The sequence below is a fragment of the Aegilops tauschii genome, chromosome 7 (assembly GCF_002575655.3).
Source record: "Aegilops tauschii subsp. strangulata cultivar AL8/78 chromosome 7, Aet v6.0, whole genome shotgun sequence".
Lineage (NCBI taxonomy): Eukaryota > Viridiplantae > Streptophyta > Magnoliopsida > Poales > Poaceae > Aegilops > Aegilops tauschii.
Genome location: NC_053041.3, coordinates 216,747,492 through 216,762,245, shown reverse-complemented (window position 1 = coordinate 216,762,245; position 14,754 = coordinate 216,747,492). Strand labels below are relative to the sequence as shown.

Genomic DNA, 14,754 nt, shown 5'->3' with positions numbered 1-14,754 from the left:
GTGTTGGCTGGGTGTGGAATCGAAGGGTGTGGTTGGTTGCTCCTGCCGCAGAGCCCATTGGGCAACCTCGCAACCCTAGCCCCAATCCACATCCCCCACGCCCCTCACTCCTCGCTCCTCCTCCTTCCCTCGTCTGCCGCCTCACTCCCTTCCTCTCCTCCCTCGTCGCCCTAGGAGCCCCGCCGCCTACTGTTGCTCCTCCACCACCTCGCCTCTTTCTCCTCCTCGCCTTCCCATCGCTCGCGCGTAGGTCGTCGCCGTCGGAGAACAGGGGAGTGCGGGTCTTCAAGTTGGGGTTGTCATGAGGGCTTCCCAACCCGACGGCGCCTCCTCCTCGCAGCGTTGTCGCCCGCGCCCCTTCTTCTCCTTCCTCCTCCCTCCTCCCTCCCTCGTCACTACGTCCACCAGTCCCCTCCCTCCCTCATCACTACGTCGACCAGTCCTCTCCCTCCCTTGTCCGTGGCCGCTGCTGCCGCATGAATCTCCCAAGTCAGGGAAAGGAAGAAGGCCTTGGCGAGTCTAAGCCTACGAAGGAAAGCAGCAGGGGTTGGTGGAGCGACTGATGTGGATGGGGTCGGCGGTTGAGGGAAGGTTGCCGACCAGAGAAGCAGGAGCAAGAAGCTCGAGAAGGTTCAGCTTTGCCTCTACATCCTCTCTCTCGCCCCCACTTTGTCTCATTGATGAGGGCGTCGGTTGCAGGGGCGCCACTTTGTCTCATCAATTGTATAGCCTCTAGCAATGCAATTTGATCTAAAGTGGTCACTGAGGCCTTTGTATTCTTTGATTTGCAGATTGGATACAAATGGTTCAGCAAAGAGGGAGTGTGCAACCGCAACAGAGATAGGGACATGGAGCAAGAGTGTGTGGCTAGGCTGTGCAAATTTTCTCCTTCGAGGTATGCCTCCGTCTCAGTGGGACAAGGATCGACTTGTCTGCCACAGATTTTCTTTGTTCGCTACACAATATTATTAGGTGTGTTGCATATATAGTCTTGATTCCGTAAAAAGAGAATATGCAGTCCCATCAAATATGTTCAGTTTGGAGGGCCCGATGGTGGTAGTTATCATGTTGTGTATGTTCCATGATTTCTTCAAATGGTTCAGGTGTAAATCTAAGGCCATTTGCTGCCTCCTTAATTTCTGGGTCTACCTTATGCAGAAATTCTCTCATTGTTCTACTTCTATCTTGCAGAAAGCAAGTGTTTTCTGTTGATGAGCTTGTAGTGGGAGGAACTAGGAAAGAAGCACAAACGACAAGCTGCCAATATATCTGTAAGAAATTTGGTATGTGAGTTTTTGCCATAGTCCCTGCTTTCTTGAATCTGGAATCAACAGGTGTGCCTTTTAACTCACAAATTTCTTTTGATGTGCTGCAGCATACAACAGAGGGGGTATGGTAATTGTTGTTAACATAAAGTTGTCCGCCTTCAAGATTTTTACTTTCTGATTATGAAAGTTGAAGCATAGTTGTCAGCAGGGTTATGGTAATTGTTGTTTACTTGATGAATATTAATTAATAAATTTCATAAAGATGACTGTTGAGTGGTAAAATTATTGTTTTCCACATTGAAGCCAAGGTCAACCTATGTGTTTTTGCATGTTCATCCATTCGAATGCGGTCTTTTGTGCGGATATGTTGCATGTTTTTTTTTTTAATTGAAGTAGGCCATGATTCATGATGTTAGATGTTTCGTTTTACTTCCTCTATGTATTGGCATGTTGTTTATTTGTTTGCTGATGGTATTGATAAACCCGGGTTCAGCCGGGGCGTTGTGCTTTGTTCGTCCTCGTGTTTGTCGCCTGTTGTTTACCATGGCTCCCCTTTGTTCCATATGGTCTAGGAACTGCAAGGTTGCTACTTATCGTCGCCAAGTTTTTTACAGGCGTAGCTAAATCCAAAGTTGTTTCCGTATTCAGAATAATAGGAACAAAATTTAGTGAAACACAAGCGTGCAGGCTGCCAATTTAGTGCTCAGGTACAGCCACTCTTGATTTGTAGTTCATTGGTTAATTTAGAATCTAGAAATGAAGTCCTCTTTGCTTATGGATTCTCCACTTTTTCCAAGGGAATTGTTTTCTAAGTACATATGGAGACACTGATGTTTGACTTACAATGTTGTTTGACACATTGCTCTGCTTCAAGCTCTCACTGATGGATTTGCAGTACGCCTGAACTTGGACTCTGTCCAAACCAACAGAGTTGTGAATGAGCTCTGCTAGCTATGCTATATATATTTGACCATTTCTAGATCGTCTTAGCTCATGCCATGAGCTTGGGTAACGTGTCACCGCAATGCGTAATGTCTATTACTTCTGCCTTTTTCCTATCTGTACATTTGGAGAAAAACGGATCGTGTTATTTCTGCGTTTGACAATTCCATTTAGGTGTAAAAGCCTAGCTATGTTTTGTTCCTTTTTGTTTTCTGTATAGTTTGTGCACTGACCAATGATTTGTGATGTCCATGAATACTATTAAGGCATTGTTGAACTTTGCCTTTTTCCTATCTGTATATTTGGAGAATAAGGCATACATGTAGTCAGAGTGTTGCTTCCCAGGTGAGCTGAGGTGATAACTGAGCCCTCTTATACTGTAGAGCAGGTTCAATATTTGCTTGTATTTTCATGTGCCAAAGGATAGTTCTGTTCGTGTTGTTGTGGCTTGTGACAGTTGCCGAAAAAAGAGAAGACGATGAGCAAGATACGGCGGCCAACATTGTGTTAATTGCCTGCTTTATGCAAAACTAAAACAAGTCAAACTAAAATGCTTTGGTATGTATTGGCTAAATTAGAGCGTATGAGATTGGCATATGAAGGATAACACTACAAGTTGGCACACCTAGAAATTGATTAATGCCTTTTCTTTTGTCTCTTTGCATAGTGCCCAGGTAGTGTTCATTAGTAGGTTCAAAGGATGCTCAGATTTTTAATTCTCGGTTTATTCTACCATGGATTCCTTCTGGTATGTGCATGTTTCAAAACTGAATATACACGTAGGAGAAACTTGAGAGCCAATATTAGTGCTTAAGGATTACTCTCAGTGCCATTCTATGCTATCATGGTAAAATAGGCCAATACACATTCAGGAAATATGTGACCAACTTTCCCAAGGTCCTGCATCGTCTACTCAGTTTAATTCTTAGTCTACAACCTCCAAAACCTGCAGTTTTATTTTTATAAATGGTTAAGCGCCCATTGCTCTAAGCGTCAGCCTGTCGCTTCGCTTATGCTTAACGCTTTCCTCAACATTGATTTCTGTCAAACAAACTTTTTGTTTCTTAAGTTTTCATGTTGATTACTGATTGTGGGAGTTGAATTGTGCTCTAGTGGAAGTGTTAGAGTGTAGCATTTTTGTAAGCATAATCTATATCCATTCCTATTGGGAACATACACATGTAGGTTTTTGTAAGCAGAATACTGTAGGAGCATACTATTAGGACTTGCGTAGATGGGCTATTCTAGACATTGGCAAGAGAATGGTCTGCATCCTATATATGGTCTTAGTGCGTTCTAAAAAAGCACGTGTTAAATAGCTGTCAGCACAACGATTTCTAACTAATAGAATGTTACTCCCGTTGGTATATATGAGGCAATGTCTAATATTTTCTTAGAATAATGGTTTAATTAATTGGATAATTATCACTTTCTCGATGCGCCTACTTTCAGAGATGTAAAATCCAGGACTCTATGTAATGTGCCTTCAATATCTATTCAATAGTTGAATAGCAACATCAAATCATTCTCTTGAACTTATTATATCATGCTCTCTAACTCCTTGGCATTTAATTCGAGTTAAACAAATCTTGTTCATAGCGAAAAATACATTTTATAGAAAGATAGCCCTTTATTCTGTTTATTATCTCTAGCTACTTCTACTGTAGTCCTTGCTTAACACTGATGTTTGTCTTGTGACAGATCCAGGATATTCTGTGGCCCAAGTTCCCTACAGAATAATGCCAAGTCTAATTTCAACAGTGGGCATGACAGCCTCAAACTTCTCTCTTCAATATTGAAGAAGCGGCTTACTCGGATCAATGGGCCTGCACTTAGAAAATAGCTAGAGAGTACGAGATATTCCTAGAGTAAATAAAGGGCATGGTGTGCTGATACGTTAGACAGAAGCAAAATGTTACTTATTACGCTCCTATTGTTGTATCCTTAGACATTTTCTTCCCCCTACCATACACCAGTATTGAATATTGAAAGTGCGTTATATCGACTAGAGGGGGCGAATAGGCGATTTTAACAAATTCGTCACTGAGGAAATACTACTTGAGGAATTTGCTAAGTGACAAAATACAAGCAGCGGATAAAGTATTCAGGTGCATGCATAACAAAGTAGTATCATGGTCATCATGATGAAATGAAACATACACAAAGCACAAGTAGTGTGTAAATAGGATAGGATAAGCAGGCGGAAGACAAGATGACTGAAGAAATATGATTGATGAAACTGAGAAAGTCTTCAGTTAAAGTCTTCAAACAGTAACGATCAAGTACAATAGCAAGTATGCGAGGAAACATTGGTATAGCGACATGCTAAACAAACGGTTTTTAACCCCTTTCCGCGACGGCATTTGGAACCGTCGCCAAGTGAGTGTGGGCGATTGGGGGGTCCTTCTCACACGACCCAGAAATCGTCGGGGATAGGCCCTCCTGGGACCCAGGCTGGGGCCGTGTGCAATCGGACGAGGCATCGAAACCCAATCATTTCCGTAGGTATGTATATCCCACACGGTGAATCCCAGAAAATCATTTCCGTAGGTATGTACATCCCACACGGTGAATCCCAGAAAATCATTTCCGTAGGTATGTACATCCCACACGGTGAATCCCAGAAAATCATTTCCGTAGATATGTACATCCCACACGGTGAATCCTAGAAAAACATTTCCGTAGGTATGTATATCACACACAGTTCTTTGTGTGGAAACGTTTGTGTAAGTTGGCCTAACGCAAACAGTTCGCTGCCGGAAGCCGTGTGTGATTGTTAGTTGATCGAACACGCCTACTTTCTAGAAACCGTGCGGGTTGTTTGAGTTCATCGCCCACGGTGCTGTCTGAGTAACCGTCTGCAATAGAAAACCCCAATAAGCAGGGTAATTAGCCTATTATTGATAATCCATGTACTAATCAAACTGATATTTCTTATAAAACACGCCACATACTCCCTCCGCCCGAAAAAACTTGTCCCTCTAATGGATGTATCTAGCACCAAGTTAGTGCCTAGATACATCCATTTGAGAGACAAGCTTGGGACAAGCTTTTTCGGACGGAGGGAGTATTTCATATCCGTATAAAAGCGACCAGGATTTCATAATTGAATCACATTAGATAGTTTCGACACTCAGTTACGCCATTACACAACAGCACCAAGTTTCACATGCAGCATCAAAAACCTTTGGAAAGTAGCATCATACACGGTAAATAGACAGATGAATCTCATCTGGGAAACTGCAGAAGCGGAAGGCAAATATTGAGCCTTCAGTGATGTTGAATGTCCTTGCAACTTTAGGCCAGTGGCTATAGATAATTGCCCGCCCAACCTTCGTCCTCTTCAGCAAGACTTCAATATTGTACCGTGGGTGTTGAATGAATACCTTCCTCGCCTCTTGACCATGCAGGTGGTTTGAGAGGTAATCATCGGTGAACTGCTTTGAAAAGTACTGAAAACAAAGCTATGCATAAATCACTGTTGTAAATTTTGAAATGGCGCAAGGGGTAAAAACAAGGTAAAAGAGTTGGTACCATCCTATAATTGACTGATGTCTTCTTCATTGTGCAAACAAAGATCTTGTTGTTATTCGTCGCAAGTTTCTTCATCCTAACAATCTTTCTGAGTTTCTTGACTTGACTAATATTCATGGGCATCTCATTTCACCATATGCAAAATGGGTCGAACAGTGGGCCTAAGCCTCTGACAGCAGGACCTACATGTGCAAGACCAAATTGTAAGAAACCTAAATATTAGAATGATTCCTGCAACTGCACAATAATGTGCTATTAGCCAAAGGACCCTGCTTGAACAAACCTCGATGGTAAACCGCAATGTCTCCCATTCTTTCCCTGCAACACATATAAGGAAGATCTTGATCAGGTTAACTGAGAGTTGCCATACTATCAGTAGAATATGTATTGAGTACAACCAAATTCGATTGGTGTCACATGCATAACAATACAAAAGTGTACCCACAACAAATGATAATCAAATTGCAGAACTGAGCCAAAGAGTTAAATGGACAGCAGACCAAATGAACCAAAATAGTTAAGTGAGCACGACATTGCAGAATAGAAACATGTACTAGAACATAAGACAGTTAACAAAACAAAGAATGCTTGAGAACAATACTACGAAATGTAGCAATTGTTGGACCAAAGTGTTAACTGAACATTACATTTCAGATGACCAAACTGTTAACTGAACATCAGATTGCATATTAACATTACAGAGGACAAATCACTAGAAGGCACTGGCGGTGGCCTCGAGAAAACATCACAAACTGTATTTTAAAGTAGACAACCGTGTGGCGGTGCCGACGGTGGCTTGTGCTCCTCCAAGATCTGGCGGTTGACACGCATGGCAGCCATAGCGACCTCGTTCGCGCATGCGGCTGCATGCTACTGACCTCCACATTATACTGCATGCAAAATGGCTGTGGGCGGCGCTTAATTGGAGGAGGAGGGCAGTGATTTCGGTGGAAGGTGTCGCTCCGTCGGTCGGGGCATGTGGGACGGGAAGGGAGGAGGATGGTGTGGGTGGGGTGTGGATTACCTGACCATATCGACGAGGCCGCGCAGCAAGAAGAAGGGTCGGCGGCGAGGAGGCCGCGCAGCAAGAAGAAGGGGCGCCGGCGAGGAGGCGGCGCTGCAAGAAGAAGGGTCGCCGGCGAGAAGGCGGCGCTGCAAAAAGAAGGGTAGCCGGCGAGGAGGCGGCGCTGATAGAAGAAGGGTCGCCGGCGAGGAGGCTGAGCTGCCAGTAAGCAGCAGTGAAGGTTTGAACTTGGAAAGCAAGGAGGAACAGTGGAAATGTGGCTTTTGGTAGGAGGGAGGGGGCGGGGAGATAGATATTTCCGCGGTGGCAAAAATTTTTCGCTCGGTGCCGCGAGAAACTGGCGTGCAAGTGTGGTTCAAGCGGGGCCGGTGGACTGTAGACGACGAAGCTTCCTGCGTAATCCAGACAAGACGGTGCGCCAAGATATTTTATATCGCATCCCACATGATTCTTTCTAGTAAACAGTTTGTGGTATAGCTGATTTTTTCATTATGTTTTGAAAGACAAAATGGTGTTACGGAGGGAAAGGATGGTGTTTGAATTGCTAGAACATTTACGTACAGTGAACATGCAACTAGTACATGAGTGTCGTGCTTAAATTTGGAATTATTCTGGGTTCGTTTAGCATTTTTATGCATTAGTTGAGTTTCTGGGCTTTTAATGTGCATAATTCAAATTTGAACTACAAGCACATGCTCCAATGCACCAAAGTTTATTGAAAAATCACACGTGTATCTTTGGGTGAATTTATAGGCCCCATGCAAGAAATGGGAATGAAATTCAAACATCTGGGCGTCGTGGCTCGGCCGGAATGATTGAGAAACTTTGTTTTTTAATTCCTGTAAATCCAAAACACGGCTGAAAATCATGAAACTTGGCATGGTGTCATGACATGGCACCAACATGCTGCAGTAATTTTTTTGGCTGAATTGGGACAACCTTTGGTGTAAGCTTCTTGCAAACCGGAGATTCCCTCAAGAAGGCTCTTGGTTCCGAGAGGGAACGTGTCACCTCCGTGTGCGAAACGACATACGTACACTGCCTTCTCCTGCCTTAATTTTTGTACACTGACAGATTAGACCAAATAGAAGTATCGTGCTAAAATTTGGAATTATTCCGGGTTTGTTTGGCCTTTTTATACATTAATTGAATTTCTGGGCATTTAATGTGCATTAATTCAAATTTGAACTACAAGCACAGGCTCCAGTGCAACAAAGTTGGTTGAAAAATCACATGTGTGTCTTTGGGTGAATTAATAGGTCCCATGCAAGAAATGGGAATGAAATTCAAACATCTGGGCGTCGTGGCTCGGCCGGAAAGATTGAGAAACTTGGTTTTTTAATTCCTGTTAATTCAAAACACGCCTGAAAATCATGAAACTTGGCATGGTGTCATGACATGGCACCAACATGCTGCAGTAATTTTTTTGGCCGAATTGGGACACGCTTTGGTGTAAGCTTCTTGCAAACCGGAGCTTCCCTCAAGAAGGCTCGTGGTTCCGAGAGGGAACGTGTCACCTCCGTGTGCGAAACAAGATACGTATACTGCCTTCTCCCGCCTTAATTTTTTTACACAGGCAGATTAGACCAAATAGAAGTATCGCGCTAAATTTTAGAATTATTCCGGATTCGTTTGGCCTTTTTTATACATTAATTGAGTTTCTGCGCATTTAATGTGCATAATTCAAATTTGAACTACAAGCACAGGCTCCAGTGCACCAAAGTTGGTTGAAAAATCACATGTGTGTCCTTGGGTGAATTTATAGGTCCCATGCGAGAAATGGGAATGAAATTTAAACATCTAGGCATCGTGACTCGGCCGGAAAGATTGAGAAACTTGGTTTTTTTTATTCCTGTAAATCCAAAACATGCCTGAAAATGATGAAACTTGGCATGGTGTCATGACATGGCACCAACATGCTGCAGTAATTTTTTTGGCTAAATTGGGACAAACTTTTGTGTAAGCTTCTTGCAAACCGGAGCTTCCCTCAAGAAGTCTCGTGGTTCCGAGAGGGAACGTGTCACCTCCGTGTGCGAAGCGAGATACGTACATTGCCTTCTCCCGCCTTAATTTATTATACAGGCAGATTAAACCAAATAGAAGTATCGTGCTAAATTTTGGAATTATTCTGGGTTCGTTTGGCCTTTTTTATACATTAATTAAGTTTCTGCGCATTAATGTGCATAATTCAAATTTGAACTACAAGCACATGCTCTAGTGCACACAAATTGGTTGAAAAATCACATGTGTGTCCTTGGGTGAATTTATAGGTCCCATGCAAGAAATTTGAATGAAATTCAAACATCTGGGTGTCGTGGCTCGGCCGGAAAGATTGAGAAACTTTGTTTTTTAATTCCTGTAAATCCAAAACACGCCTGAAAATCATGAAACTTGGCATGGTGTCATGACATGGCACCAACATCTTGTGGTAATTTTTTTGGCTGAATTAAGACAAGCTTTGGTGTAAGCTTCTTGCAAACCGGAGCTTCCCTCAAGAAGGCTCGTGGTTTCGAGAGGGAACGTGTCAACTCCGTGTGCGAAACGACATACGAACACTACCTTCTCCCGCCTTAATTTTTTTACACAGGCAGATTAGACCAAATAGAAGTATCGTGCTAAATTTTGGAATTATTTCGGCTTCGTTTGGCCTTACATTAATTGAGTTTCTGTGCATTTAATGTGCATAATTGAAATTTGAACTACAAGCACAGGCTCCTGTGCACCAAAGTTGTTTGAAAAATCACATGTGTGTCCTTGGGTGAATTTCTAGGTCATGCAAGAGATGGGAGTGAAATTCAAACATCTGGGCGTTGTGGCTTGGCCGGAAAGATTGAGAAACTTGGTTTTTTAATTCCTGTAAATCCAAAACACGCCTGAAATCATGAAACTTGGCATGGTGTCATGACTTGGCACCAACATGCTGTGGTAATATTTTTGGCCGAATTGGGACAAGCTTTGGTGTAAGCTTCTTGCAAACCGGAGCTTCCCTCAAGAAGGCTCGTGGTTCCGAGAGGGAACGTGTCACCTCCGTGTGCGAAACGACATACGTACACTTCCTTCTCCCCCTTAATTTTTTTACACAGGCAGATTAGACCCAATAGAAGTATCGTGCTAAATTTTGGAATTATTCCGGGTTCGTTTGTCCTTTTTTATACATTAATTGAGTTTTTGCGCATTTAATGTGCATAATTCAAATTTGAACTACGAGCACAGGCTCCAGTGCACCAAAGTTGTTTGAAAAATCACATGTGTGTCCTTGGGTGAATTTCTAGGTCCCATGCAAGAGATGGGAGTGAAATTCAAACATTTGGGCGTCGTGGCTCGGCCGGAAAGATTGAGAAACTTGATTTTTTAATTCCTGTAAATCCAAAACACGCCTGAAAATCATGAAACTTGGCATGGTGTCATGACATGGCACCAACATGCTGCGGTAATATTTTTGGCCGAATTGGGACAAGCTTTGGTGTAAGCTTCTTGCAAACCGGAGCTTCCCTCAAGAAGGCTCGTGGTTCCGAGAGGGAACGTGTCACCTCCGTGTGCGAAACGACATACGTACACTTCCTTCTCCCGCCTTAATTTTTTTACACAGTTAGATTAGACCAAATAGAAGTATCGTGCTAAATTTTGGAATTATTCCGGGTTCGTTTGGCCTTTTTTATACATTAATTGAGTTTCTACGCATTTAATGTGCATAATTCAAATTTGAACTACAAGCACAGGCTCCAGTGCACCAAAGTTGTTTGAAAAATCACATGTGTGTCCTTGGGTGAATTTCTAGGTCCTATGCAAGAGATGGGAATGAAATTTAAACATCTGGGCGTCGTGGCTCGGCCGGAAAGATTGAGAAACTTGGTTTTTTAATTCCTGTAAATCCAAAAAAGCCTGAAAATCATGAAACTTGGCATGGTGTCATGACATGGCACCAACATGCTGTGGTAATTTTTCTGTCCGATTTGCGAAGGCGCACACATTAACAATGAACAAAGTCATTTTGGAACAAGTGCTGTCACGTTACAAATCGAAAACACAAGTATTATTGAAACCGTGGGTGTTCTACTTACCAATTATGTGCCGCCACGCATCCCCTTTTTTTATTGGCTACGAGGTGCCGTTCGGGGTAGCTATTTGAGTACGGGAGGCGTGCAATTAGACCCCTGCATGTGCTCATCAGGAGGAGAGCCCTTTGACCGCTACCCGCCGCGCACCTCCCTCCCAACGTCTCCATTAATGGCGCCTGTTCTACGGCGTGGCTATATGTCTCACTGGACTGAGATTTAAGAGAGAAAAATGAAAATCTGAAAGGAAAGTTTTGCACGGATCTCTATGTAAGATCCGACGGACCTATATAGCATCGACTGCGACTTATAGCAAGCATGATGAATATAAGGATGATGACAGTGGATAATAATTGTCTTACATATTTAGGAACGTAATTAAAAAAAGCCACATGCGGCAACGCCCGAAATACACAAGGGCAAAAGAAGAAGGAAGACAACGATCTGGCTCGCTGATCTCTACTATCTTGATGCGTTGCTGCAGGCCGCAGGAACTAGTCTCCGCGGCGAGCGGCGATGAGCTCTTTCTTGTCCTCAAGATGCTGCTTGAGAGCATCCACGGATTCCTTCACCAGCCTTCTGCGCTCGATGAGCAGCATGGCATTCTCGTCCATAAGTTCCTCGACGATGACGCCGGTCCTCTTCAACAAGGCAGTGGTCTACTCCTGCTGCTCCGCACTTCCGACGATCTTCGCCCTCAGCAGGTCGCGCTCGTCCCGGAGCTTCACATTGCTCTCATTAGTTGCCAGATGACGCCGGTAGACTGTTCAAACAAGGCTTTCAGGTCATCCTACAACCTCACCCAGCTGGAGATCTGATCCATCTGCCTAAGAACGAGGGCACGCATGCGCCTGTAAGAGTCCTCGCCTGCCCGCGAGACATTTTCCTAGGCCGTCGCGGCGCGGGAGGACATCTATGCTGCATTCGCGGCGTGGCGGGACATCTCTTTTGCTTCTGCGGCGCGGCCGGACCAGTCTGCTGCATCGATGGCACGGCGGGACCTCCGTGATGCTTCGGCGGCGCGGCGGGACCTCTCTGCTGCTACGGCCGCGCGGCGGGACATGTTGGCTGCTTTCGCGACGAGGCGGGACATCTCTCGTGCTTCCGCTTCCAGGCTCGCCTCTCCCTGGTGGCAATATCTCGACCCAGAACTCACGCTGGCCATGGCAGACGCAAGGAAACAATGATGAATGACTTGTTTGTTTTTGTGGATGAGGAGTTGAGGAGGAATGTGCAGTCATCTTGAAGCAGTAGTATTTATAACTGAGTAGTAATACGCTCCTAAGTGGGAAACCGTTTAGGTTTTGCTCGGTGTGAACAGGTTTGCAATTTGGAATGTGACGGGATGCGGCCTCCCTGTTCTTCTAAAAAAATTGTGACGGGACGCATGCTCAAAATTTACTGACGGTTATAAGTGCGGCACTATTCCCGGAAGGCGTAACGTGGGCACGTACGCCTTCTCGGCTGTGTACGTGGCGTTTGCACCATAGGGTGCACCGCAATAGGCAATGTCAGCACACGTCTTGTTCCAACAACCGTGCGCGCTCGTTATTACCATCATGCACGCTTCTTTTAATTAGAATGTGTGTGCCCGTCTAGCGCACGCACGTTGATCTATCTAATTGTTTCAGTTTGTTGTGGCTAATCGCAAACAGTTCATCCATGTGAAGTGTATGCCATCAATCGCATACACTTTGATCTGGCTGACCCGTTTATGTTATGTTGCCTAATCGCAAACAGTTAATCCTTCTGAAGCGTATGCCCTCAATCACACACACCTTGATATGGCTAACCATTTCTTTTGTGTTGCCTAATCACAAATAGTTCATCCGAGTGAAGCGTATGCTCTATATCGCACACGCCTTCATCAGGCTGCCCATTTCTTTTGTTCCGCCTCATCGCAAACAGTTCATTGGACTGAACCGTATGCCCTGGATCGCTCACGTAACTAAAATATGAACCGTGTTTGATGGCTCCGCCATCGCAAACGTTTTGCACCTTTTTGACGGTTCTTTTACACCACCGTTTGCGATTATTGCATCGCACACAGTTTCGTCGAAGGGTCTCTGATCGTAGTCTCGCGTTAGCCGCATCCTGCAGTAGTGAATTGAAAGGGTTGAGGAAATAGAACCAATAGCTTGGTGAAGAAAGTGATTTGGTAGACCAGTTAAAACTGCATGACAGTTGTACGTCTGGTTGGAGCAGCTTGGTATTTAAACCAAAGGACACACAGTCCCAGGACACATAGTCCCAGGACACACATTCCTTACCGTATTCTCCTTGAGCTAAGGTCACACAGACCTCGCCCAATCACTCGTGGTAAGTCTTCAAGGTGACTTCCAAACCCTCATAGACTCGGTCACTCGGCGATCCACAATTCCTCTTGGATGCTCTAGACCATGACACCTAACCGTCTGGAAGATGCACAGTCTTCAAAGGTAACAAGAGTCAGTTCCACACAGGAACAATATCTTCAGTGATACTCAATCACTTTGGGTTTTAGGTGTTTGGGGTTTTGGTTTTTTCCTCACTGATGATTTTCACTCAAAGTCCTCGGAGGATGGGATGCTCTAAATGACAAGTGTCAGTTTCTCTCGGAGCATCCAGCCAACTAGTGGTTGAAGGGGTGGCTATTTATAGCTGGGGAGTAGCCCGACATGATAAGACATAAATGCCCTTAATGATAAGACCGTTATGTGGATAAGATATTTGGCACAGCTGGCGCGAAGCACATCAACAGTCGTAAGTTTGAACTATGAAATTCCTCACGGTAGGCAATTCGCACTGGCGAATTCCTAACTCCTCAGTCAGAACAAATTCCTTAGTGACCAGAAGAACTTCATCTCTGTCACTGAAGAATATGACTGAACTGTAGGAGGTTCCCAAAGGCTTCACTCGAAGGATTGGGTATATGTATAGGCTTTGAGATGAGCATCACTTGGAAATTTTTCCTTAGTTTTACCTCGACCCCCTTTAACAGTACGGTGTTTCCTATGACCCAAGAAGGGAAAATGAAACTACGAAAACAAAAGTCTTCACGCTTCATAGTCCTCGCATCAATATCAATGTCTTCAAGGTCACACCAATTTCCTCATTTTCAAAGTCTTCAAGAAAACCAAAGTCTTCAAATGAAGACATTCATTTTTAGGGGACGACTTTCTTCGAAAATAACAAACTCCTCATAGACTTATTAGACCCGTGTACTCACAAACACATTAGTCCCTTAACCTATAAGTCTTCAATACACCGAAATCACTAAGGGGCACTAGGTGCACTTACAATCTCCCTCCCTTTGGTGATTGATGACAAATAGGTTAAGTTTCAACGGGGATAAACATATGAAGTGTAAATACTGAATTTGAGGAATTTGATTGCAAGATATAGAAGAACTCCCCCTGTAGATGTGCATATTTGAGGAATTTTCTTTGGACTGCAAATGCACATGTTAGGATAAAATCATGGAGATCTCCCCCTATATCTTGTAATCCATAGACGCATTTAACATATAGTATGAAGAATTTGAAATGCATGATGAAAAATGGTGTCTGACATAATTCAGCATGAAAAATGCATGATGAAATAAGCATGCAGAAAGCAGTTCAAAAGTATCAGACCACCATCGGACTTAAGTTTACAACTCATCCAACAAACACTTCAGAAGAGCGAGAGTTGTAACTTAAACAAAAACAACCCACATATAGAGACCCGCTTGAAGACTAACTCAAATCCCCCCTTTGTCATCAAATGACCAAAAGGGACGAAACTGAGGACTAACACCCCTGAAGAATATCAGCTTGAGGTTGGTGGAGGAGTGCCAGCGTTGTTGTCGGGGTCGTTGGTCGATGTAGGGCCTGCCGCAGTGTTGCCAAGATCCTCAGCTTCATCCGTCTCACGCGATGATGAATATGAACTGGTGACCAGCTGAGGAAAT

General features: G+C 44.0%; 1 protein-coding gene across 4 annotated transcripts; it reads left to right on the top strand.

Moving 5' to 3' along the window:
- On the top strand, nt 1-4,195 carry LOC109773457 (uncharacterized). Of its 4 annotated transcripts, XM_045231661.2 has the most exons (6): nt 139-630; nt 792-895; nt 1,019-1,103; nt 1,192-1,283; nt 1,376-1,483; nt 3,912-4,195. In XM_045231661.2, exons 1-5 carry the CDS (start codon nt 563-565, stop codon nt 1,444-1,446), a joined length of 420 nt encoding a protein of 139 aa, XP_045087596.1. In that variant the 5' UTR covers nt 139-562; the 3' UTR covers nt 1,447-1,483; nt 3,912-4,195. The 4 variants fall into 4 exon arrangements, 2 of the variants coding, with proteins under 2 accessions (XP_045087596.1, XP_045087595.1); XR_006666801.2 differs by lacking the exon at nt 1,019-1,103 and having other exon boundaries at nt 1-630; XM_045231660.2 differs by having other exon boundaries at nt 1,376-4,195.
- The last annotated feature ends 10,559 nt before the right edge of the window (nt 4,196-14,754 follow it).

What these genes read in the sequence shown, in the direction of transcription:
- LOC109773457 (XM_045231661.2), top strand. Translation starts at nt 563, where the DNA reads ATGTGGATGGGGTCGGCGGTTGAGGGAAGGTTGCCGACCAGAGAAGCA. An exon ending in GGAGCAAGAAGCTCGAGAAG is followed by an intron (nt 631 to 791) that starts GTTCAGCTTTGC and finishes TTTGATTTGCAG; the next exon opens with ATTGGATACAAATGGTTCAG. An exon ending in GATTTCTTCAAATGGTTCAG is followed by an intron (nt 1,104 to 1,191) that starts GTGTAAATCTAA and finishes TCTATCTTGCAG; the next exon opens with AAAGCAAGTGTTTTCTGTTG.